We start from the raw sequence: 25,907 nt of genomic DNA on the forward strand, positions 1-25,907 counted from the left end.
GGGATGTCTGCTCGCATCTTTCTCAGTGGATGACAGAGGAGTCAGCTGTCTTCCCGTGCTTCTCAGCTCATTAAATGAAATCCCATGGCCCGCATGGAGGAATTTAAATTAGAGCTTGTGTTTGATGTTCTGGGCTTCCCCCTTCCTGGCCCAATGAATGCGGCACTGCCCACAGTGAGGCTGGGTGGCAAACACCCTCTTTAAGGCACTGATGGGTGAAGGTCTCTCAAACTGACCTTGGGGAACTTAGCTGAAACTGTATATGTGTAAATCCACTGCAAATCCCTAGCACTCCCTCTTTTCCTTCTTCCTTTACAGCTCTGCTCCCTGTAGAAAGTGGATCACAGGACTGTTTACAAGACCCCATGATTCTTTTGGGATAAGGGCACTTGACAAGGCAGGCCTTGGGTCACTGTTTGAAAAGTTGGTAACCCGAGCTTAAGAAGAACAAGAAAAAAGAGCCACCTCTGAGTGCTTTAATGAGGATATGAGGTAAACAGTATGAAATAATTGGATTTTAGTCCCTTTATTTACCTCCTTTTTGACTAGGCTATAGAGAGGGAGAGAGGAGACAGAAAGGAGAGGGAGAGGGAGAGGGAGAGAGGCGAAAGAGATGGATAGTTGGCTGAAGTGATTTTTCCGGTGTTTCTTCCAAAGGATGACAGAAGTGAAATAAATAAGGTGAAAATGTCCAAGTCCCAGAACTCTCCAAACCAACCATTAATAATCTGGTAAACATTTTTGAGCAAGACATAAGCAACATTTTTCATAGAATGTTACTGTCCTATTACAGACAGATGTAGCATACAAATTTTGTTATAGACCATTACAGACCTCTGGAGCAAATTTCCTCAACATATTACATCCTTAAGATAGGGTTACACAAATGACACTCTTTAGCATCTTACAATGATCCAAGCATTATGATCCTTTTAGAATATTTACCTTTGGTATTAGCTCTTTCTTAAAAATCAGTTAGATGTTTATATTTATTATTATTATTATTATTAGTAGTAGTAGTAGTAGTAGTAGAAGTAGTAGTAGTAGTAGTAGTTCCAAAAAACTGCATTACTAATGCTCTGAAGACCTAATCAAAAACACTGAATTCTCTAAAACTGATTTGTACTTACCTGTTTGTTTCCAATTATATCTTTGAAAGCTAGATCAATCCAAAATTTAATTTTTATCTGGGGAAATAAAGAAATTATGTCTACTTGGCAGTTGTATATGTTGGTTTATGTCCAAATGAGTGAGCACACCTCAAGTGAGCATCTTAACTCAGCTCAAGTCCAGTTACACGCTTTACTCTCCTTCCAGTGTTTTCAATCTTTGTATCAGGTTTTGTGAGGGATTTGCTTCCTGAATCCCTCAAATCAACAGTGGCTAGATGCCTATTGTGTTTAATCAAAGCACTTCCTCCCCATAATCCCTCAATTTGAACAGGAAGAAAAGGGACATGTTGGGGAAAGCTATGAATGAAGCCCATCAAGGACGATATTATAGAGTCTTTTTCTGAATTTGCCAGCAGCATTGTGAAAGCTGAGGGTTTCAATTCTTCTTGTTTGAGGATGTTTTATTTACCTGTTTTTATGCTGTTGTTAACATATTTGTCATAAGTATGTGTGAGCTCCTCAAGTCTCCTCCATTTACAGTTGGGGAAAATAATTGACTTGTCACCTGAAGAACCCTGCTTATAGGTTTAAGTCTGAGAAACCCTGTTGGCAGAGATGCTTGGCAATGCACATGCATACTGCTGCATTTCTACATCAGTCAGATGAATGCAGTAAACAGTAAAGCAGTCACTCTGTTGTAATCCTGTACAGCTAAGAAATCAGACTAATCCTCATGGACTTGCCCTCTTTACATTTTTCTGTCATAATCCCTTAGGGCAGACAACCCACTCCACCTGCACATTAGCCAGTGTATATGTATTCCTTCAGCACTGATCAGCATTGGTGAAGACTGGGGCAAATAGTAGCAGGATTTCTTCTGGTTTTATAAAGATCATCATGTCCATCCAGTGAACTGCTGTAAATTAAATTTTGATTTATTCTGTTTCCTCATCACCAACTGTTTATACATTAAGCTTTGGTCTGGAATGAATTAAATTATATCTGGTAGACATGAGGGGAAGGAACAAGGAAGAGAGAGGAGTGGATTGTGTGGAAGTGTTAGACCCCACTTCTGCACTCTGGCTCCTGGTGTTACAGCAACTGAGACTCTTCCATGTGCTGGAGGGGAGTAAAAAAAATAACATTGTTGGAGACAGAAGTGCATAAACTAAGCAAAGGTCTAAGGTCTATATCATTCTCCTTTTACATTTTTACTTTTAAGGGTAAAAATTGCTTTCAGTAGAATTATATTCAGTTCAGTTGAATTCAGTTCAGTTCCGTTCAATTCAATTTCATTTATATACAACGTTTATATAACAACAGACATTTACAAAATCCAGACATAGAATTAGATTTAGATCCCTAATCAGCAACTCAGAAACCTTGAGAGGAAGCAGACTCAAACAGGAACCCATGCTCACGGGTGACACCAGATTTTACAATTATGAATCATTAACATTTACTATTCATCTTTGTTGGTAATTTATAGGTGTTGATTTTAATCCACTATAAACAACAATATTTACTACTGCTCACAACAACTGTGAATTAATATTCAACAATATTATTACAAATTATTACAAATAAATGTATTGACCTAGAGATGCTAAACGTTTTCTACAAGACCTCAGATTCCACTGAAGAATGCTATGAAGGTTTGTAAGTTGATCCCATGGTGTGTACATTTATTACATTTATATTGATGATCAAAGGAAACAATTGCCCATTCATGCCAGCTCCTGAAATGAGCATTTAGAGCAGAGAAAGCCAGCACTAATTAATGGAGTTAAGTGTTAAATCCCGAGAGCTTCATTAAGGAGCTATAGAAAATCCAGCAGCTGCTGCTCTGTCTTCCCTTTCCTCTGTTTTCCTCTTAGCCCCTTCAAAATATCTGGCTCTTTTTACACACCAGTTAGTCCACTTAAATATGGCCAATCAAGATTCAAGATTCAAAGCTTTTTTTGTCACATGTGCATTTGTAGCTAGTACAAAGGTGCAGTTTACGAGATGCAGCAACTCTGAAGACTGTGTGTAACAAGAACAATAAATAGAATATACAGACAATATACAATGGGTATAAGGTAAGATTGCAAGAGCATGCATATAATACACATCTGAAAAGCTATATATGTGTGGATTTTATGTAGTATATACGTATGTATATACACTAAAGTGTCCAGTGCGAGTGCAAGTGTGCCATATGTGATATGTGACACTCAACTGTGGCTTTAATGGCATGTTCTCTGAGTTTAACAGTGTGTTATGTTGGATGTTTAGGGGCCAATAACCAATCAAATGACACATATATATACAAATAATTCATCAAATTATGTGTTTATAACTGTGTCAGGAAGAGTCAAGCATCCTTTTTGGAGAAGGCATATTAATATATATATATATATATATATATATATATATATATATATATATATTTAACAGAGGAACAGCTTTTGATGGAGTATCATTAGATATGCTCAGAGTTGGGTATTCTTAGGGATCATGAATTGTGGAAAGGGGGAAATCTTAATCAATTATGTTACATTGTGATCTTATAGAGTCTCAGAAAAGAAGGCACAGATTAAAATGTTCAAAGAAAATAATTTCAAAAAATCAGCTGTGCAAGAAATTGTTACAGGGGATTCGTGTTTAATGACACATCACTGTGTAAGTCTTAGGCGCCCTAGCATTTTTTTAAATTGCTTATTTTAACTTTCTGTATTCTTGTGTCAGTCAAAAAGTGTATATATTAAGTAAAAGACAACTGATTCAGATAGAAAACAAGACTGTACTACAAGTTTGGGATATGTAGTAACTGAAGCAAGTGAGAGTCAAAGTCTGGAGAACTGTGGCAATTTCTCAAGATGCGTGAAGCTTGACAATTTCTCTATAAAACTGTACGACAGTTTTATAAGCAAAGGGTTGTCACACCAAATACTAGTTTTTGACTATTATTTGATTTAATTTTAGTTTACACTTTGTTGAACTCTATAGTAAAGACATCTCAAGTTATTATTTTGAAAGCATCATCACCTTTATGTGTATATATATATATATATATATATATATATATATATATATATATATATATATATATTGCCTAGCACTTTGCGCAGTATTATATCAGTAAAATCGATGGCATAAATATATTAATTAACAATGTACTGTTAAGGATTAATCAGTCATGAGTCAGATGAGTGAAAACACTGTGGTGATGTTTGCTATATTTTACCTATGTGTTATTTAAAAATGCAGTTTACTATGTACAATTTTACATGGAAAAGAAAATTATAAGTTAAATTAGCTTAATTAACTGTCCATGTTTCTGGCATTATTATGTTTGGGCACATTGTTCCTGTGTCTTTTTCTAAAGAGAACAGAATTATCAAATTGTTATTAACATAGCGTGTCTCTCTTCTTCTTGCATGACATTCTGTCAGTTCACCTTTTTTCTCCAGCACTGGTATCAGATGTAAATATAGAGTGCTTCTCTTGGTGGCACGGTGGGAACTCACCATTTTTCTCTCTCTTCTCTGTAGGCCCTGGAAATGGCCCAATCCCTTTCTCAGCCATTGGTTCCTAACCCAGATCAAATGTTAGGGTTTAAAAAGCTAAAGTTTGATGTGGATGAGCAACTGCCTATAAAACACTTTAATCCCTAATGCTCTAATGTATTTAATTTCACACTCTCTGATGGTGTTGCCCCCTCTTAGGATTATGCGTGCGTGTGTGTGTGTGTGTGTGTGTGTGTGTGTGTGTGTGTGTGTGTACGTGTGTTTGTGTTTGTGTTTATGAAGAGGGGGAGGGCACTGGAGTGAGCAGAGAGAGAGCATGCTGTTCTAAAGCTCTCTGCAGAGCTGGAGCCAAACAAAAAGGAAGAATGTGACTTTAGCATTCAGATGCCTATATGTAGATTGGAAGTGGGGACTTTAGAGGCTAGAAGAATGCAATGATATCTGCACTGTCATAACCCCTGCCGGAGAGACCTAGGCAAATCCCATTGAGTGCTTGTGAATATAGAGCTTCATAAAGTTGAGGACCAATATAGTTCTGCCTTTATTAGATGAGGCTGTGCTCAGGCGGATGGGATATTGGATGCAATAATTCCTTGCTAGAAGTGCACACATAGCCCCTTTTATATCTTCCTCTAATATCCAATTTACGGGCACAAGGACTTCAGCCAGCCAAGCTCACTAAAGTTAAAAAGTCTTCAGCGTGAGATGGAATTAAGGCCAACTTCTCTATTGCCAAAAGTTTGTGGATTCAAGAAATATGCATCTATCCACCCCAAAACCAATTCAGCTAATCCATGAAATATGCTCAGTGAAATGCAACAACTAATTTTATTTGAAACTAACAACTTTAAGGTTTTGTTGAGTGTTTGCTGAAGAGTTCTGTCAGTTCCGGAAAAGTCTTGTTTAGAATGAATGGGCGTTAAAAAAGCCTTGTCTGTATGTTAAAGAAATCATAAAAGGATGTTGACTTGATGTAGTTGTAATGATGCATGTTTTACACTGTCAAATCTTATTAGAAACATATAAATACATCTATAAATTACTTAATTAAAGAAATTATTTGTTTTTAAAACAGTATGAATCAGGTCTCCCTGTTTATACAACTGCTTAAGAGGCATTGTATTCAAGTCCTCTTGTTCCCCAGATCTTTCCTCCAAGGGGGTTACGCACACACACATACACACACACACACACACACACACGCAAACAAACAAACGCCATACTTTCCACCGTCCTTAGTCTCCCCTGAAGCCAGATGCAATCACTGCTGCTGCAGTGATTTGATGTATTTACTCATAACAAGGGCTTAGTCATAGTCTCCTAAAATAAGAATATATGGTGATTTATACGCTAAGCACCAGGGATTGTGTTGCCCTAGTGGTTTAAGCATTTTACACTTTGCTAAACTCTACCGAGGCTCACTGCCACTACAACAGCTAAAACCCCCAACTCAGCCCTGCTGCTCCTTATTAAAAAATGAAATACATGCACCATCCACTACTATTGTGGAAAGAGATGGCTAACAATGGCTCACGTTTTTGTCTCTGACTAATATTTGTTTTTACTTTTATTTTTACTTATGCTTAATTTTGTATGACAGATAATTTGCACAGGACTGCTGTTGTATTGGTTGTTTTGAAAGTTTCCCTAGAGTATCATCATCAATACATCTATGTTCGGTCTCAATATGAAGAGGTTGCAATCGTTGTCTTTATTATATATTTTAGTTAGCTGAAAGGTCAATGGGAGAGAGTGGAAGTCATAAATAGTCCCAGCATCTCATTATTTGAGTGTTTGTGCTTTCTTGGTCATCATCATGCAGCCAGGGAAATGGAATGAAATATCAGACCTGCTCAATAGTCGATCTATAATGCCTGTGTTGTCAGGCTTTCACTTTAGAATAATTTATATATGTTCTAATCAATAACTAATCTCGGGTATAGTCAGATGAGATGAAATAAAGTGGTAAATGATGAGAAGGAGAAATGTGGACTGACACAAGTCTAATGTTTCCTGGATAAAACATTAGTATACTAGACTCTTAAATGAGATCCTTCAGGTTCAGCATTCTTTGACTTGCCCCTAATGCTTTTTTGGTGTTAGAAATATCTATTAATGAGCTGAAAGGTTTTTACAGCTGAAGCGTGTAAATGTTTTCTTTTTGCATTTAAATGGCAGACTGTTTTAGAATACGTTATTTTTGGCTGATATGTCAACTGATACCTGCCCAAAGGATAAGAGAAAGGATGAGAGGGAAAGAGAAAGACAGAAAGGCGGAGGAGGCCAGTGGAGGGGGCACTGTTAATTCTTCCATATCTAAGCCTCTTTGCTGAAACTCCCTTTGTCTTCAAAGTCCAAGTCATTGAAGAGTAATCCTATCACTCGGCCTAATCTGAAGTCGGGAAGCCAGAGTCCGGCTTTCTCTAAAATGGCCTTTTTGGTTCCGAATAGGTATGGCTAAGAGAGTCTAAAAGAGCTCTTCTCATCTGTTCTTAGCCCTCCCTTCAGTGCTCATGCTCCTGTCCAGGTCAGTAATAAAGAGCTATTAATAAATATTTATCTTCCTTCCTTATTGGCCCCCAGCTCTTCTTCCTGTTGTCCAATCTCCTGAAACCTGCACAGTATTGTTGCCTGACCATCATTAAATGGACACTCTGGCAAAAACAAACAAAAAAAAATCCATAAACACATTTCTGGCAAACATGCTGCCTTACTTCTCAAAGTGGTGAGTCATCAGTAGCAGTGTCCAGAGCAAGACTCTGAGAGAATGACTACAAACACTTTGGAGGGTGGATATTTGTGCATGGGCTGTTTGAATGCTAATTTTTTGCTAACTGCCTCATTAGCTAATACAGAAGGAAGCCACTGATTAATAACATAATCACTGTTTAATAATTAGTATTCAGTAAGATTGTTTTAGCGGAGGATATTGAAGACGTACTGTGTCACAGAGCATGACTTGGCAAGGAGAGTTCAAATTCAGACTTTACTAGATCTGAAGAATAGCAGGAAAACATCATCATTACAAGCAGTTTTATTGAAATTGAAAGCCAAGTAACTAGATGAATCATGTTTTAGTCAGATACACTATATTTGCAATAACAAAGCTACAGTTAACTAGCTAGATACAGTCACGTTGGCTAGCTACGTTATTTCAGTATTGGCTCCTGTTGAGAGCTGAGACATGTGTCTGGTGTCAATAACTTTTTTCTTTGTGTCAAATCTTTCTCTAGAAAGCAGAGCAGTTTAGCAGTTTAGCTTTTGCCTTTTGTATTTACTACACTGGGTACCCTGAACTCCACAGACATTCCTTATTTGCCTTTTTTTTTCACCCACTTGTATTCTGACAAATCCCACCTGCTGCGCTACGATTGGCTAGTAGTTCTTACTTACATCCACAAGTGCTATATCACTAAAAACTGGTTGCATGTGATGAGGATTCACTGATGGTTGTATAATTTTTTGGGGGTAATTCATGCTCAGTATTTAGCGACCAAACACTGATGAATGCAAATGAGGCTGAGAGATGCAATACCGTCCTACACAACATCACAAATAACATATTAAACACTGTTTTTAAATTTGGTTTGCCCCTGTCAGGTATGTTTAGGGTAATCTATGACCATATTTTTAGATGAAAGTCAATTCAAAATGACATGCCTGAGAAAAGGTTCTCATGTCACAAGGGCCGTGAACGTTGGGGCTAAGTAATGTTGTTCAACAGGCCTTGCTATTTTAATTTGGAGGGTAGTCACAGGCCCTCTCAGATTTCCAGGCTTGTTAGTAGTGTCTGTCCACAGACATAGTAGCCTATGTGTCTCTTTTCTGGTGGATTCTTTTATTCCAGATGTGTATTTCACTATGACACAGTGACTAACCTAGACACAGCTGTAACCATGTAGAAGCAGACAACAAAATTAGGTATAAGATTTCTAATGAGTAAAAGTGGTTTCATATTAATTAAGTCTTAAGTAATGCCAAGATTGCTAAAGCAGACTCTTGTTCTAAACTTAAACATTTGTAACTTTTTGTATGAGTTGAGCTGATTGTGAGACTATGTTGAATCAGAAGATAATTTATACATCCTTTATCTACGGTCAACTAAAGTGCAGGAGGGATAAGTGTAAGCTGACACTGTTACTGTGCAGTGACTGAAAGTACCGCAAGACTTTACTTGAGTTAGATATCTTATGCTGATGAAGTGTCATTACCATTTGCTCAGTAATTCTTTTCCAAATGTCCTAAAGCCTACATTAAGACAGTTCTAAATGCTTATCATACATAATTCTCAAGAGAGGGATTTATTCATAATACTCTGGCATTATGCTCTGTGCTTATTCTCAGTAACCTTGTCTATCTAGGCCAGTTTAATGTTATTGTTATAATAGTTAACTTTGCAAATAGAAAATAAATACAACACTTGGTTGTATCTGTTTAGATAAGAATAGCTTTTTTTTTTCAACCTCCATGGAGCATGTGTCTACATGATTATATGTCATTTTACTGTGGGCTATGTTTTTGTAAGAAAAATCTTTTTGGGGCTTTAGTTGAAATGTACTACAACTATGTAAATTGGAGATAATTTAGTGCAGTTACAATCAGATTTTCTCTTATAAAATGGGCAAAAGTGCAAGTGATGGACAAAGACAGAAACATTGTAAAGTATTTACTTTTCACCACTGCCTTCCCATAAATGTATTTTTTGCTTCCGTGTGATTTCAGAAAAACAAAGAAACAAACATTTCAAATTAATCTTTATTAAGTTTCAATATCAATGCAATGCAATACTGCTATATAATGCTATAATAATCTACTTTTAACACTGACACACACACACACACACACACACACACATTTAATAACATCTCTGACATGTACCCACCTATAGCATCTCCCGACTATAAACACAAGCCTAACATGTCTTTCCTTTCATGTTTGCTGGGTAACCAAATGAAAAGCATGTGCAATTCAAGTGCAATCATGTTGCAGTAAATTGGTAGAACAACAGAAGTGTAGTTAAACATAAATTCAGGTAAGAATCTCAGGTTGCACTGATGTTGACCTACAGACCAAAACAAAGAACTGCACTGAGCCTCTGACTCACCGTCCAATCTAGGCATTATGCCAGTATTCAGAGGTCAAGGGTCAATCGCTAAAATGTTTATGCACCATCCTGTGACATGAACCCCCCAACTATTTGGGACCGAGCCATGGATTTCAAAACGACTCCAAATGTGTATTTTTGTTGTCAAGGCTTCAACTCCAAGGGAGCGCCCGGGTGTGTTTATGAAACACTGTCTCTGACGGTCAAGATCAACTCCTGCTGCAGCTGCAGACAAGCAAGCAGTTATGACTCAATCACTTTACCTAAAATGACTGAGAATATGGGCAGAAATGAGATCATTACAAGATCACAGATGGCATTATTGCTTTTCTCTGGCATGAATAGAATTATTATAGTAATAATTTAGATGTAATACATATGATAGTCTTAGGTTCATGTAGAAATATGTAGTGTATTTGCTCTGGATGGTTACTTTCTGAGGGGTTTAACGAAACTATCTACACAATTGTAAGTATGGCCCATTTTTACTGTAAGTAATATATAATAATTGTTTCCAGTTTCTTGGGATCTTTTCTGTAATGCTACAATACGAAAATGAACTTTCACACTCTATGGAACAATATTGTAGATGTAAACATGGCCTTTTTATTTGTAATTCTTCATGTAGTCTTGACAGGGGTGTAAAACTGTGATAGCCTGTTATCTTTAAAAGACAGGCCTTAAATCAAGCCAGCCTCACTTTCACAATGTAAATCAGTGATGAGAACTAAGCAAGCAGTGAGAGACAGAGGTGCTTTTTGTTGCAGTGTGCAGATTAATATCTTAAGCATGTACCATTGTTCAGAGTTATGTCACCAGTGGCCATAATGATATCTTAAATTAATGAAGTGGTGAAAGCATTGAGGGAGAAGGCCTGTGATTTACAGGATGGCTTTTAGCTGATGCGCATAGCCATCCCTGCCGATAAATCAGCTGCTGGGAGCCAGGGCCAAATGAACAGAGAGGCGCGCATGAGTTTACAGTTCAATTAGCCAAACGCAAGGACACCAGTGCATTGTGCTTCTGGAGACCAGGTGTTAGGATGAAAGCAAGAAATAAGCCAGGAAAAAATGGCTCATTTTAATTATGGCAGCCTGTTTGAATAGTGGGTGTTAAAAACTAAATGCTGTTGATTTGTATGTGGAGGCATTTATGTTATCTTACAGCATATGTATTTTCAGGCAGTGTTGCATTTGCTTTGTGACCAGGTAGTCTGCTGGCAAAGATAGAAATCTGAGCCACAACATATACTCAACACAGAGTCCATTAAGAGAACTGATAATCCAGAGGTTTGTCCTGCACTCTGTTTATTACTGCCAAGAGAGGGATGGGGGATCTGTGTAATGCCAAATGACCTCCAGATGCCCTCAGCCTTTCCTGACTCTGCTGAGGAGATAAGCAGTGCTTGAGTAACCAATGCTACTTCTTGGAGAAACCAATAATTAAATTCAGTCATACATGCCCTTCAAATGAACTGCCGCTGATTTTTCCCTCCACTTTTCTCAAAAGAGATATAGCATGCGCTCTAGATCACTTTATGCAACATCATATAACTTCATGCTTTGAGCAGTGAAAAAACCAAAGGGCTGGTCTTTGTTTGTCATTACAGCTCAGCTATCAAGAGGACCTCAGCCTCTTTGCTGAGTGTGTTTGTGTGTTTTGGGGTGGCATGGCATTACCATATCTTTGTTATCACCTGATCATTGCATTGTTAACTGATTTAACAAGAGTTCAACTGGTGCTTGTGGTGACCTCACTCACATGGCAACTGCTTCAGTGCAAGGTGTTGCTTCTTTGTCATGAACTTTCCCACTTTCACACAGAATGGAGCATGTCTACTAGAGGGTGTAAATTCCATTACTGTTTTTTTTTTTTTTTTAAATGATTTTACCTTATGGTGTAATAGTGTGATCTGCTGTGCTTTAGAACTTTAGTGGCCAGTGCATTTCTATTATATGCTATTTTTATAATAGCAATTTACTATTTAAGGATATAGTTTCTTAATTACATACATGGAATGCTTTACCTTTGAGATGACTGAAAGTTCACACTACAATAGGGATCAAGAAAAGTAGGTCTGACTGTGGATGTAAGATCTAGCAGAGGTGTGTGAGGGGAGTCATGACTGAATGCATCACATTGGCCAACTTCTCTATTAGAAGCCCATCTCTGTTCTTTTTGGGTTTGGTTTCCTTTAGGGACTGAAAGAGACCCTTTGCATCAGATCTCATTCAGACCATTGTTAGTCGAGAGGGTCTGCAATCAAAGCGTGGAGTGGTTGGGTCAGGAGCCTCTGTGAGTGTGGCCTACCCCAGGGCAGGAGTGTGGCCCCCAAGGGACTTTAACACTTGTGGCTGCTTCAACATTACACTCAAAGGAACTTCTGTATTCAAATAATAATAATCTTTATTTATATAGCACTTTTCATTTTGAGTTCAAAATCTTAAAGTCTACCTTACATAAAAGTTTAAAAATTAGACAAAGAATAAAACAATCCACAGTTATATAAAATTTATAGTTATAAAACAACTTGAAGATAAGATATTAAAACAAACAAACAAACAAATAAATGAAGTATTTATGCATATACACATTGAGATAAATTGGTATTATTTGGTAAATAAAACAAAAAAACATGAATGCCAATTATCTTAATCTTTATTAATATTTGATTAATATTGGAACATCTAATGTATACATAGACTACAGCTACGTACACTTTCCCTGTTGTTCTCACAGAGGTGGCAGAACTTCATTTGGCCAATATATCCTCTATTTCTCACCTCCTGGTGAATTGAGCAACACTCTCACGGCTTCATTAGCCCTCCCTCATCGTGTTTGTTTGGGGATGGAGAAAATAGACTCAGCCTTTGGTGATAGAAATGGCGCATTCAGCCCCTGGCATGTCATTTGTTGTGTGAGCAGGTGTCAGTGGGAGCTGTGCATTTGTTCTAGAATCAGCCTCTAATTCTAGAGTGTGTGCTGGTGGAGGGGCAGAGGCCTTGATGGACAGGAGGTGTGATCCGTCAGGAGTAGATGGTGTTATACCAGAAATCTGGGTGTGCAGACTGGGATCATTATAGCGGGCTGCTGCTGTCCTGAGTCCAGGCCTGGCTCCTCTTTGCGTCCTTGCAGGGAAATATGGATCTTCACACGTTCTCTGCAAAGGCACTCTTTGGCTCCTTCATTCTCTCCCTTACTTGTACTCTCTCCTTTTTCCTGCTATCTCCCACTCCACCCCCCTCACCTTCTCTTCTCCTCTCCCACTCTCTGAGGTGCTGATCAATTCACAGCCTCCTTGGGAGGTGTGAGACTTGTCCCTGCACTTTGTGATTGGCCTAGGCTTTGCAGGCCCTCTGTAGTGCTGTCATGCTCTTTCTCTCTCTTTCCCCCCTTTTCTTCTCGCTCTTTCTTATGCAGGGCAAGGGTCTCTTCTTCTCACTTTTTGCCAGCCTGTGCTTCATAAGCCACATATGCACAGACAGGACCTAAGTCATATGATCTCACACTAATCCAACAGTCTCTGCCTCTCTTTTGCTCCTGCTCCCTTGCTTTCTGTCTCTTTTTCCTTCTCCTCTCTTGTGGCTGTGATCCCATTAGCACACCTGAAATAATACCTCAAGTGACAAATGTTTTGGCGCTTATAGCTGAGAGACAGAGGGGGAGAGAGTAATGCAGAAAGGCTACACAATGAAGCCAGAGATTTAACTATTTTTATCTCACTTTTAAATTACAAAACCTGCAAACCTTATTTATATCATTTAGAAAGTAAGAAAGGAAGAACATATTTATTTAATTCTAGTTTTTTTTTTTTTTTTGCGTGTAATGTAATTAGCTACACTTACAACACTATTATGAGGAAGATATTTGTGTAGTTACAGTTTATCTATATAATTACTTCATTCCACACGTTTCTTGTCAAGAGCAGAAAGTCTTTTGTGTCTACAGCTCTTCTGGTGCGAATAATTAAGCCCTGTTTCAGCATAGCCAAAGACAATACTTATAAAACTACACAGAAGCAAACAAAACAACGTTTGAGCAAGCTTTGTTTTTCATCTCATTTTACGCGAATCTCATAGCAGGGTTCAGTATGAAGGTCCATGCTTATGTTTCAGTCTGAGAGAGATTTTCACATGTAAAAACATCATATTTAAAACTAATTTTTCCAGCCCCAGTCGAGCTTATGATTTATTAGATATTAGAACGCAGCGTTTAATTACGCTGTAAAAATAAACACACATAAATGAAAATGTCATTTGCCCGAATAAAATATTATTATTAGGAATTTGTAATTTAATACACGGTGAACAGGTCAAGAGCAGACTCATCTTAATTTCCCATGCTTTACGCAACGTTTGAAAAAGAAATGGATTATAGTGTACATAAAGGGATAATTCGTTGTTGTTTTTTTTTCTTACTTTCATGCCTCAGCTAGACTGCACAGTATTTAATTTCACAATTGTTCGAGTTGTAACTACACACATGCCTGCAAATGATCTTTTCAGAGCTTGTCCGTGTTTTATTGAAAAGGCCATTCCCGGTGCAGCCGGTAGGAGGCGCGCATGATCCAGCTGAAGCTCCACAGCAACAGTTTGTCTTCAGGACCTTGTTTACTTTCTACTGCAAGTCTAACAGCGCTCAGGCTTTTTGGGATATTTTGATTAAGTGATCTCTTAAAATTTAAATTTCAGCTCATTACAGTTTTCGCCACTAATACATTTATAATGTTCTTTTATGAAATTCTTTGCCAAAAAAAAAAAAAAAAAGTAACCAATCAAATAGACTAGTTTTCTTTCTTCCGCGTAGTTATTTCATCATCTATAATCCACCATCATTAAATAATCTGGCCAAACTGCCAGTGGTTGTAATGTCTGTTTTAATGGTTTAATCACTTCATAGCTTTGTGTTCTAGCTTGCGTTTAGTTCTCAAACATAATCCGACTTTCAGCTGCTCTTACTTTCCCTACAGGAGGTTTTGTTTTAAAGTATCTGATATTACTAGGCTGCTAGTTTCATTAGGTACATAACCTACTTTTAGTGTATATATTACGCCGATTTACATATGACAATTTATATAAAATATGAATTCCCAATTTAATGTTCTAGGATGTAATAATTTAATGTTAGTCTTACTCTTTTACCTCAACGCAGCTATTAATTCACAGATTTCAGTGTTTTTGAATGTGAAGTAAAAGTGTGCTGTCTGAATTAGCTGAATATTTGTACAGTTCGGATGCTGATGTACAAACAGATGCAGTGTGTCCCAGTCATTTCCTGGCCAGGCGGAAAACAGCCACCTCACACCTGCTCAGTACCGCGCAGCTCCCCTGCTCTCCAGCACCGACACTTTCCCACGCGCTTATGCGAGGAGCACACGGGGAAGAACACGCTGAATAACGGGGAAGCTTGACGACTGTAATTACTTTCCAAAAATGTCAAAATGTCAGTTGGCAAAAAAATAAATAAATAAATAAATTTTAAAAAGGTTCCATATTAAACTTGTGCAAAATTTCAAGACATTTAAATTTCCCTCAATGAACGCGCCTTACAGATTATATTAATGTTTCAGCACATTTGAAAGAAATTTCCCCGTGACTATTTTAAACTATTTTAATTTTTATTAGCATTTTATTTATCAGTGTAACAAAGGTTTGCCTGTATAGCAATAACAAAAGTGTATCCGAGTTTGGAATCTACACGTGCAAATTTAGTATGTCATAAAAAAAACAAAAAAAAAACAACAACAACAACAAAAAAAAACACAACAACAAAAACACCCTTAGCCTACTTGTATAGCACTCAGTTTACCTATGAATGGCTTCCAAGCCCGTATTCCCAAAGTTTCTGCACCTTCAGTGTAAAAGCTCCTCGTAAACAAATGGACTTAAATGACGGTATTTACTCACTGATGCGCGTCACACAGCGCTGAGCCTCAGTTAAAGAAAAGTTAAAGCGAAAGTCCTTGCCCACGTTGTGCTCCTTTTATAGCCGCTAATTGAGGCAACCTAATGACTTTATAATGCTGTTGGCGTGGTGTGACGGCAGTTAAGCGTTTGGCTAAGATGTCATCTTTAAGCCGGGATACACGTCCGAGCTGAGCGCAGATAGCCCACCATGTGAAAACACACGCAGCCGCCTGCAAATAATGGTTCAGATCTGAGCAAATACCGTGACATTTGGGAAGAAATCAGCTAATAGCCGCACTCTCGGATCCAATTCGAAACTTCAACATCTCAGTTTTAAAGCCTCATAAACGGTAATACTTTGACATACTAAATCATCTCACTCAACACATTAAACAGTTCGTAAAAGAAAATTTACTCACGTCCCGAACTGATGTAATCTATTGAGTGTCGTTCAGTTTAGCGGTCACAGGAATCCTCATTTCTTACCCGAATGCCGTGTACACACACACACACACACACACACACAGAGAGAGAGAGAGAGAGAGAGAGAGAGAGAGAGAGAGAGAGAGAGAACGTCGCGCACTCTGCGGCTGCGTCCAAAACCTTCCCTGGATTACTCTTTTCACTTACTATTTAGTGTGCGGTTTGGGACGCACTCTGTCACTTTGTCGAGAGGTTTGGAGATGAATCATAATTTGGTGTCTGTAAAACTGAAGCGACTGGCCCTTATTTTGCTCTTGCTAGAGTTCGCCTCTCTCCGGTGTGCAAACTCTCAGTGCTGCTTTGTGAAATGTTTCTAGGCACAGCCCGATGACAGCTGCTCTTTGGATCATCTTTATCCACACCTCGTCACCGGCCATCGCTTTCACGCACACCTATGCGCTCTCACACTGCAAGCTGTAAGCACTGACTTCTGCTTTTACACGTTTGCTTTTCTCCCATATTTCTCCCATACACGTATATTACCATCCACGTGGGAGTGTGGGAGCCCAAACACAAACATTCAGAGCCATGTGCTCGCACATGTTATATTGACAGATTAAATCTGCTTACTATTGATAATATATTTGAAGTATGCTATCTAAAACACAGAGCACTCTTACTCTTTACAGAATCTCTACTTAACGCCTAATTCATGCTGCTGCTTAATGAAAATTATTAGGCTAACAGACAATGGAGTGTTGTCAGATATTGTAGTATTAATTCTTTTATTGTTTAGGTGCAGATTTCAAATAACAATCCAGGATATTATCACACATACTGTGCATGTGTGTGTGTGTGTGTGTGTGTGTGTTTGGAGTATGTGTTACTCCAACATTTGGAGTATGTGTTAGCTTGAGTTTGTATTATATTTCTATTACCTTTTCCTTATTTAGCCTCGAGTAGACAGATCAATTAATAACAGGTCAGCATTGCTAGATGACTTGTATCGCTGTCCTCACTGCCACTGGTCACTGTACCCAACTCTAATATCCTGCAGGGCTGGAGCAGCCCATTTCCAATCCCCCGGGGGGGTGGGGTGGTGGGGGGTGTAGTTAGATCTTGGTAGTTAGATTAGAGCGCGAAGGACAGGCTGGATGAGGAGATAGTTTCCACATATACATGTGTAAATTCAAGATTTACTTGACTCACATTTTACCTCTTAGGACGTTCTGTGAGCTGCAGTTAAGTAGTACTACTGCGAATCAGTGAATCAGAGACGTGGTACAAACCCGCATAAGTTCATGTGGTGTATTGAGCTATAAACATGTCAGTACGCATTCAGATTAAAGCTCTTCTCTCACTGTAGCCAACATAAACTACAGGCAGGACATATTGCCATTCTGATGTTTACTGGAATATTACGGTAGCCTATGCAAAATAACAATGCCAAATCGTAGACTTATTGCGCTGCACATCCGCTGATCCCGCTTCTGGGCATTACTGCGTGTCCTGTTGGCAGTGTTGGTTTACATGCATGTACACTAGTTATATGACTAGTTTTGAGTTATATTATAGCGTGCTATCATATGTTACATTAGAATGAATCAGAAGGGCGTTGGCAGTTTTGAATAGATGTGAATGAGATCGTGGTGTCCAAATAAACCCACTCTTACATAGCTTAGTACTTCTCCCAGTTAATCGTACACACACACACACACACACACACACACACACACACACACACACTACCCCCTTCTCCGCGAGCCACTTGCTGTAGCCCACTGCGTTGTGGAAGGCGCGACCTGTTATGGCCACCACTACTTCCGGGTTTCGGCAGTCTGGTCCAGATTCAGCGCGCTGCCGCGTTTCACACACACACACGCACACACACACACACATTAGCTGTGCACGAGCGGCAAAGGCGGCTCGCAGGATCGATCGTGGCTCCTTTAAGAAGAACTAAGCCAGAATCCTCACCCCACCTCCTCTCCAGCTTATTTAGAAGCTTTTGCATAAAAAATCAACTCGGGAGAAGCGAGCGACCAAAAGAGACACACAAGAGCTTGATTTTTTGCGCGCGTTTTTACGAGCAGCGTTGTCGCGAGGTGTGCTAACCGGTGGAAGCGCGGCGGAGGATCATCATTTATTCCACACTTTGACAAGCTTGCCTCTGATTGACAGGCCGAGTGGCAAAAAGCCATGGGACTCGCTAGCTGGCTCTGAGGGGTGTATTTTCATAGAAGGTCTGGGAAAGAAGATTCTTTCGCTTTTTCGTCGCTGTCCGGCGGGGAAAGGAGGAGGACCTGGTCGTGTTGGTCGTGTTTGGCTGAAGTTGATGTGAAGGACTGCTTGAAAGAGGCGTTTGGATTTTTGTTTTTGAAAAAGCAAAGCAAAACAAAACAAACAAACAAACAAAAACCCTGCTTCCCTCGGAAACTGCGTTCTCATTGCTTCTTCAACCTGGCCTCTTAGGGAATATATTTTGCGTTGAACGAAGCTGAGGGAGTGGAGGGCGATGGCGCAGCGGGTACGTACAGCTGATCCGCAAAACTTTCTCCAACTTGGTAAACGCGGTCCGATGCGAGCGTTGAGACGTGGCCGATGACAGTGGCGCTCTGCTCTGCTCTGCTCTGCTCTGCTCTCTCTCTCTCTCCTTTCTCACAGGCAACTTACAGGTTTAGGTTTACTGTCGCTGATGCACTAGTTTTCTTCACGCATGGATCTCGCTTTATCTACTCTTTTAAAACACAGAGTCTAGCTTCACAGTGTCCTTCAGCTGTTGGTGAAAATAATCACGACCTGTAGACAATCTCAGTGAAAGTGAGGCAGGGAGCGATGAGACCAGCTCAGTCTTCCCTGTGTGGATCTTTAGAAATTCACCACTCCAATCTGCCAGCTTTAGTTAGTAAGTCGAGCCATCTTACATACTTTAGTAAAATTTAATCAAAGTAATCAAAGAGATAATGATAACCAATAACAATTATATAAAATATGGAAAAATATGGCCCAATTATTTCAGCATTTGAATATTAATGGACTTTTGTGAACATTAGCTATAAAATGTTAGTTTAAAGTGTTATCAAATTATGTCAAGCCCCACTTACGTTTGAAAAATCAGCCTGTAAACAGTTTGAAAGCAGAACTCACACACTATTGAAAGCCGCTGACCTTTTGCTTGCAATGTGAATTTTAAGCGTGTTTACACCTTTCCAGATTTGTGCATGTGTTAATTCCCATTGTGAACACTTTCGCTGCTATCGTCCTGTCACTCTCTGCTATCACGATGAATAATTAACGTTTGGCTTTCATATAAATTCGTTAAAAGGAACAGGCCAAATTTTAGGTTATTAGTTTTTCCCCAAAACATTTTACGCGTTCTATATATTTTTTAATTTAAGTTAAAACAATCTGAACTCATTCACTGTGTTTGTGGCATAACACATGTAAACGCTTTAAAGCGTAATTGCATACAAAACAAAAATGATCCTTATTAGATGAACTGTACCATAGTCTTACACTTTTATTTGCATTTGTCATAATAAAAACACACATGGGAGATTAAACACAATCTGACAAATGTTACTTTGGTTGTTTTTAAATAATCTAAACAGCACTATTACCCCGGTTGTAATGTGGACTAAATGTAGGTATAAATCTGCTGCTATTTATTACTTAGGACAACAAATTCACACTTTGCGCCTCACAAACCACCAGTATATTAATTTTAACAAATGCTATTTCACATCAGTTAGAGGCAGCGCGCGCTGACAGGACATTCCTGACTGCATTCTCTACTTTCTCTTCAAAAATGCGTTTGTAAAAAAGCATGTTTTTTTCATGAGTGATATTTTCGGCCTATTTTCGAGTATGTTTATTATGATGTTTAAGAGGGAGGAATACTGAGCGCACATGGCCCACTCGCTAAATGTGTGTGTCGTGTGCAGTACGAAGACTTGCCCCACTACGGCATGGACGGCGTCGGGATCCCGAGCACCATGTACGGGGACCCGCACGGCGGCGCGCGGCCCATGCAGGCGGTGCACCTGAACCACGCGCCGCCACTGCACGCACACCAGTACCCGCACGCTGCGCACGCCAACGCCATGGCACCCGCAATGGGAGCGTCCGTCAACGACGCGCTCAAGAGAGACAAGGACGCCATTTACGGGTACGACTATACGGCCCCCAAAACACACACTCAGAATACACACACGCACACAAACACGCATTTCATTATCCGACCTGCCTATAGCACAAAAAGCACTTGCCACTCCATCATTATATTGCGCCCGGAGGTTAAAAGGAGTTTGTGCAGTTTACTAATGCAATGTGAATATCTCTTTTCACGTCTTTTCCCTCACGCTTTCTTCATTCGACTGGTTATTTGTTTGTCTTGTGTGTGGGACCCCGTTATATTGTACAGGCCTATAGTCCTTTATCTAGAGGAGAATAGAATAGAACAGAATAGAACAGAATAGAATAGAATAGAATAGAATAGAATAGAATAGAATAGAGTAATCTAGTGTTATTTGTTGAATTACGCTTCTCCAAATGTAGTTTATTCGGTCGACCAGTTAAGCTGCAACAATAATTAATTTTGTACATGATATCAGTTGAACCCTCTGTCTTGAAGTTTAAGTTTACTTATGCGCAGCTAACTAATTATTTTACACACCCATAAACAACATCAACAATTATACAGCAATTAATAATAATAATAATAATAATAATAATAGTAATAATAATATACAATATACAAACTGCAAAATATTATGAACTTTCATTTTTGTTTTTGAGTGATATTCATTGTCAAAAAACAAACTATAATATATACCTTCATTTATAATGAATGAAACACTAGCACGGCCAGAATAGCCTTGTGTAATTATAAGCGTGTTAGGTCTAAACTCGGCTCAGCACTCCTTTTAACCTCTTTTAATAATTGCACGTCTACAATACATTTGTTGTATTACAGGCTATTTATGATTTGAGCCTATGGGATTTTTCATATAACATATATACTACATAATAGCAAGGCTGGGCTTTGCGCACAATTAAAGCAGTGGAGTATTTAAACTTGCACTTGTTAATTGTAACTTTGTGTGTGTTGATTGCAAGTTTTTCCCCCTGAGGTGACAGTGTGATTTGGATTTCTTTAGGCACCCCCTTTTCCCGCTGCTAGCGCTGATTTTTGAGAAGTGTGAGTTAGCGACGTGCACGCCTCGGGAGCCCGGCGTGGCCGGAGGAGACGTGTGTTCCTCCGAGTCCTTCAACGAGGACATCGCCGTGTTCGCCAAACAGGTTCACAAAAACAAGTTCACTCTGAGTAATAAGCACAGATTGCATAGTTGATAATTCTGTGATTTTGCCCAGTATGAACATTTAAAATAATGAAGTGCTCATGGATTTATTTTAGATGTATTGTATAACATATGCGTTAACATTTCCTTCCAGATCAGAGCAGAAAAGCCATTATTCTCATCAAATCCCGAGCTCGATAATTTGGTAAGTGCCAGCAGTTTGCTTTTATAGTGTTGAGTATGTTCTGTGAGTAGGGTCACATTAATGCATTAGGCTAATAATAGCAGGAAATATTCAGTTCCTCGTGTTGGACTGGTCGATTTCACCTTTTTTAAAATAAAGTTTTTTATGCAAATGAATTTCTCTGCACCATTGCGTCCTGCAATTTAGAAAAAACAATTATTTAAATCGGTAGGGGTTTTTTGTTTTTCATAGTCGCTATGCATTTAAACACACTTGGCATATTTACTGTGTCGGACTCAAGTCTTCACTCGCTTACACATAGTATTTTAAATTGCACAGCCTATTCATTTTCCTGGCGGTAAATTGCACATAAGCTAGCATTCATTTTCAATAATTTTCTGCCCTTGTAATATTTTGCACATATGTCATCGTTCATTTGGGAGAAAGTCTTTATCTCTTTCTTTTTTTTTTAGATGATACAAGCCATACAAGTTTTACGGTTTCATCTCTTGGAGCTGGAGAAGGTAATGCAAAGCAGAACTTCCCAATTCTATATTTTATTCAATTCTCAGACATTTATTTATATTCTTCTAGCACTTTACAATTATAGGGTCAAAATAAATACTGATGTTTATTTCCTCATATGACGTTAAGTGCAGTGCAGGACAGCTAAAAGTGGATTTTCATTAAGACGCAGATATAATGATGTTGTAAGTTTCAGAAACTGGTCTAAGACATGGCCGCTGAGTTCTGATGGACCTTGTCTCACTGCGTCCCGGAGAAGGGTCAAATTATCTGACAAACATTTTGAATGCAAGGCCACTTATAATAACGTGTGGTTTATGCTGTGCGATGCTTCATTCCCATGGTCATGTATTTAGGAATATGCAGATTTCCTTTTGATTGCATGGCTCAGTGGGCAGAGAGGCGGTTTACTAATGAAAGGAGGCAGTAATGAAATAACTAGACGCAATTAAAGTCTTCACCTTAAACGCCACTCCAGTAGGTTATGTCCGTAATGACCAGAGACCAGGGAGCAGATGAATTTAATACGGGTGTTGAGTATGGTGTGTAGCTCTTGTCATTGTCAATTGTGATGTGATATCTCTATTTTGTCGGTTAAAATAAAGTTGGAACTGTGGATTTGCTGGCTTTAGCTCAGCTGACTGATTTGTCTTTTTTTTTTTTTTCCATTTTCCTCTAGGTGCACGAGCTGTGTGACAACTTTTGCCACCGGTATATCAGCTGTCTGAAGGGCAAGATGCCCATAGACCTGGTAATAGACGAGAGAGAAGGAGGATCTAAGTCGGATAGCGAGGAAATCACGAGATCGTCGGGGCCGCTGGATCAGGTACAGTGGCGCCTCTCTGCGTTTCAGGGGTCACTCTGCTCGCTCGCGCTTATTTGCATGCGATTAAGGCTTTTCGGATTGCGTCGGAATGAAGAGAGAACATTTGAATAATGTAGCCATTATCGCTTCATTAGGGTTTGATCCCGGATCCGACCTGAGGGGATTAACTTGTGAAAGCATTGCCACAAACTTGACCTGCTTCGTGTCGATTTTAATTTAGCCCTCTCCCGTCGCGTTTCTTTTCTTTTTTTTTTTTTAAATCTTTTCTCTTTTTTAACGAGCCCAAATAATATTCAGAGGTGCTGAATATGATCGCAAAAGCAACCAGAGGGCGAGTAGTGTGTGAAGGTAGAACTCTCGTGAGAGCACTGGTGCGAGGCGCTGGAGACTAGCTGCTGAGGTGCTGTGTCGGGGCTCATGCCAGTGATTTCTGGGTGATTTCTGCACTGCGTTGCTCTTCGTGTGCAGCTCTGCTGCAGGATCCGCAGGTCATTTCAGAAAGTTTAGGCTATGGACCGGAACTATAGGCTACTAAATGTTATCCTGAGCTACTGATATTCTATTTAGTACTAACTGATATACTGACATAGCAGTATGAATACCGGTTTGGACGTTGGCACGAAATGTATTGACGTTTCCCAAACTTTGACGATGGGGCATTATCTCTTTAAAATCTAACATACGGTGCGAGCAATTTTAATAAGATGTACGGGTCCAGCGAGGGCTAGTGGATAAGGAAAGATAAGTGCTCATATTAAGGGGAAGAGACAGATTCGCCTACATAAAAAGTAACGAGGCGGTTAGGCTAAATCATTTAGATCCATATGGTCGAGTGATCGGGTAAGGCCCTGACCAGTTGTAGCTGTGCGATGAGTGAAAACTCTGGCGTGCTGCTCTATTCATTACCAAATGAAACGGCCTCTGGCCGCCATCTCACTTCTATTAATGTTAATGAACAGATTCACACACAGCCTTCACCAAACTCCAAGTCCAGATTAAATATTGTGCCTTCCATTGTTTTTTTTTTTTTGTTACCCAGAGGAGAGGTAGCTAACATTCGCAAGGATTTCCGAGCAGACAGATTTCTTTGGAGCAGATGACTTTTAGTGATAGAAATAGCTGAGGCCCATAAGAACACCCAGGGGTATCTAGGTATATCACTTGACAAGAGCAATTTATGCTGTGCTTGGGGGCACGAATTCAGATCTTTAATTGACTTTAGAATTATAGATGTGGCCTATATTTTCCTTGATGGTGGTTTTGAACTAAATATCTAGGCGAGAATTGTGTTTACACCGCTTTGTGAAAATGTCAAAGCTGAAGTGATCAAGTTTTCATGCGCCAAACGTTAATTGACGCTTGACATGTTTTTTTTTTTTTTTTTTAATTCCGAGATAAGGAGAGCGCTAATTCTGTGTATGGCTATATCCACCGCATAGGCCTAGAATAGCGTGCATTATCCCATATTGACATAGGCTGGTCCTATTAGCTATTAATATGGGGTTTGAGATGGACGTATTATTGCTATTAAAGTCTCTTAAAAGTTCTGTGAATTTTTAAACTTAAAGTAATTGCATGTGACAATGCAAGTTTTAACGCATCTATTGAGTTGAATCTATTTTTTTCTTCTCTGTATTTTATATCTATGTGTATATGTTACGCAGTGACACCCCTCACACACTGGCCTTGCGTGTGCATTCTCTCCTCCATATGTATGTTTAATATGTGCCCTCGGGCATGTAGTTGAGTTGGACTAGAGAAAATGTTCTTCGTGCAAATTCTGCAAAAGAAGGAGCAAGGGTGCTCGTTTATTCATAAACCAATTTATTCCGGCAAGAAGACTCATGCAGAAGGCGGAGTGTACACAGAATTGATGAGACTCTGGCTTTTCGCTCTCTGTGCGCCCAGGCATCGTGGCAGTAATGTCTGAGCTGCAGGCCGCCGTTGTTTTGCACGGACTGTGAGCAGTGAAAGAAGAACGGCGCCTCCCAACAACACAAAAGGAGCAAGAGGTTAAAAAGTCGGCAGATCTCGACTGGCGTGTGAATGCAGCCAAGCCAGTTTGGAAAGTTTGGACGGTTTGACGTTCAGAGCTCGCTGATAAACGCGAGGCTCTTTTTCCCCCTCAGGTGCCTAGCAGAGACTCCTTAACCCTTTCCTCACCAAGCAGCAGTGCTGACTTCATTACAGCTCACACTGTACACTGCGCACTGCATGGGTCACTATTCTTACAAGCTGTACAAAACTCGTGTGAAAAGTTACCACAGCTAAGGTTACAGCTGTTTATGGTCGTATATTACAGCTTTATTTGTATGAAATGCAACCGAACTTGCTGTCTATAATTTCTGAATTTTGAACATTTTGAAAATTCCTTCAACTCTATAAGTGAACACTTGGGAACTTGCCAAAACAATATACAGTGTGTGAGCCTAATGTAAACCATGACCATATAAAGACTCTTATCCGTATTGTCTTGTGTTATATCATGAACCGTTTTAGTGGTGGAGACTTCTGGTGACTCGTTTACATCATGCCTTTTGCTTTATGCCTCATGCTCAGTCTGGAAAGTTGAGCAAAGGGTGTCAGGATATTTGCATGAGCAGCATTTGTTGATCATTACACACATACAGGACGTCTTTGGCAGGACACTTGTTGCATAGAATTCTGAGGTAGTTTCCATTGTATGTTGCTAAAACCTCGCAAGCGTATGAGTCTTATCTTGCATTAATTGCATGAATGTCCATGCGTCCATATTTAGAGAGTTCCTTTGAGTTCTTCTAACTCTTGCGGTTGGACTGATATGTTTTAGCACTGGACTGAGTGAAATCTGTTCAGAACAGCATTTGTCCTCTTCACCAGTGACTCTTTCCTTGGTCAATATCTGCTGTTTGATTTGTGTTATGATATTCTGAACTTCGATAAATTCTCTTCTTTGCCTCCATTTGCTGAGTTCCTTTTTTGGACTTTGCACAATGTTTGATGTTTCAGTGATTGTGAATAACCATAGGCAGAAAT

The 25,907-nt window shown here is 39.3% G+C and overlaps 1 protein-coding gene and 1 long non-coding RNA gene across 3 annotated transcripts in view; one reads left to right on the forward strand and one right to left on the reverse strand.

Moving 5' to 3' along the window:
* Nucleotides 1–13,524: 13,524 nt before the first annotated feature.
* LOC113539667 (uncharacterized) lies at nucleotides 13,525–16,463 on the reverse strand. Its single transcript, XR_003403951.3, has 2 exons — nucleotides 16,054–16,463; nucleotides 13,525–15,864 (listed from the first exon to the last, which is right to left on the reverse strand). It is a non-coding gene; the product is annotated as an uncharacterized LOC113539667 (long non-coding RNA).
* A 1,382-nt stretch (nucleotides 16,464–17,845) lies between these two features.
* Nucleotides 17,846–25,907, forward strand: part of meis1b (Meis homeobox 1 b) — a 56,156-nt gene continuing 48,094 nt past the window's right edge. Inside the window, exons 1-6 of one of the 2 annotated variants that reach the window (XM_026935614.3) lie at nucleotides 17,846–18,584; nucleotides 20,002–20,225; nucleotides 21,217–21,358; nucleotides 21,512–21,562; nucleotides 22,015–22,065; nucleotides 22,746–22,892. In XM_026935614.3, coding sequence (XP_026791415.1) covers nucleotides 18,573–18,584; nucleotides 20,002–20,225; nucleotides 21,217–21,358; nucleotides 21,512–21,562; nucleotides 22,015–22,065; nucleotides 22,746–22,892 — 627 coding nt within the window. In that variant the 5' untranslated portion in view covers nucleotides 17,846–18,572. The remainder of the gene's footprint in view (nucleotides 18,585–20,001; nucleotides 20,226–21,216; nucleotides 21,359–21,511; nucleotides 21,563–22,014; nucleotides 22,066–22,745; nucleotides 22,893–25,907) is intronic. The other variant, XM_026935610.3, reaches the window with a different exon arrangement.

Source organism: Pangasianodon hypophthalmus, chromosome 3 (genome assembly GCF_027358585.1).
Source record: "Pangasianodon hypophthalmus isolate fPanHyp1 chromosome 3, fPanHyp1.pri, whole genome shotgun sequence".
NCBI classification, from domain to species: Eukaryota; Metazoa; Chordata; class Actinopteri; order Siluriformes; family Pangasiidae; genus Pangasianodon; species Pangasianodon hypophthalmus.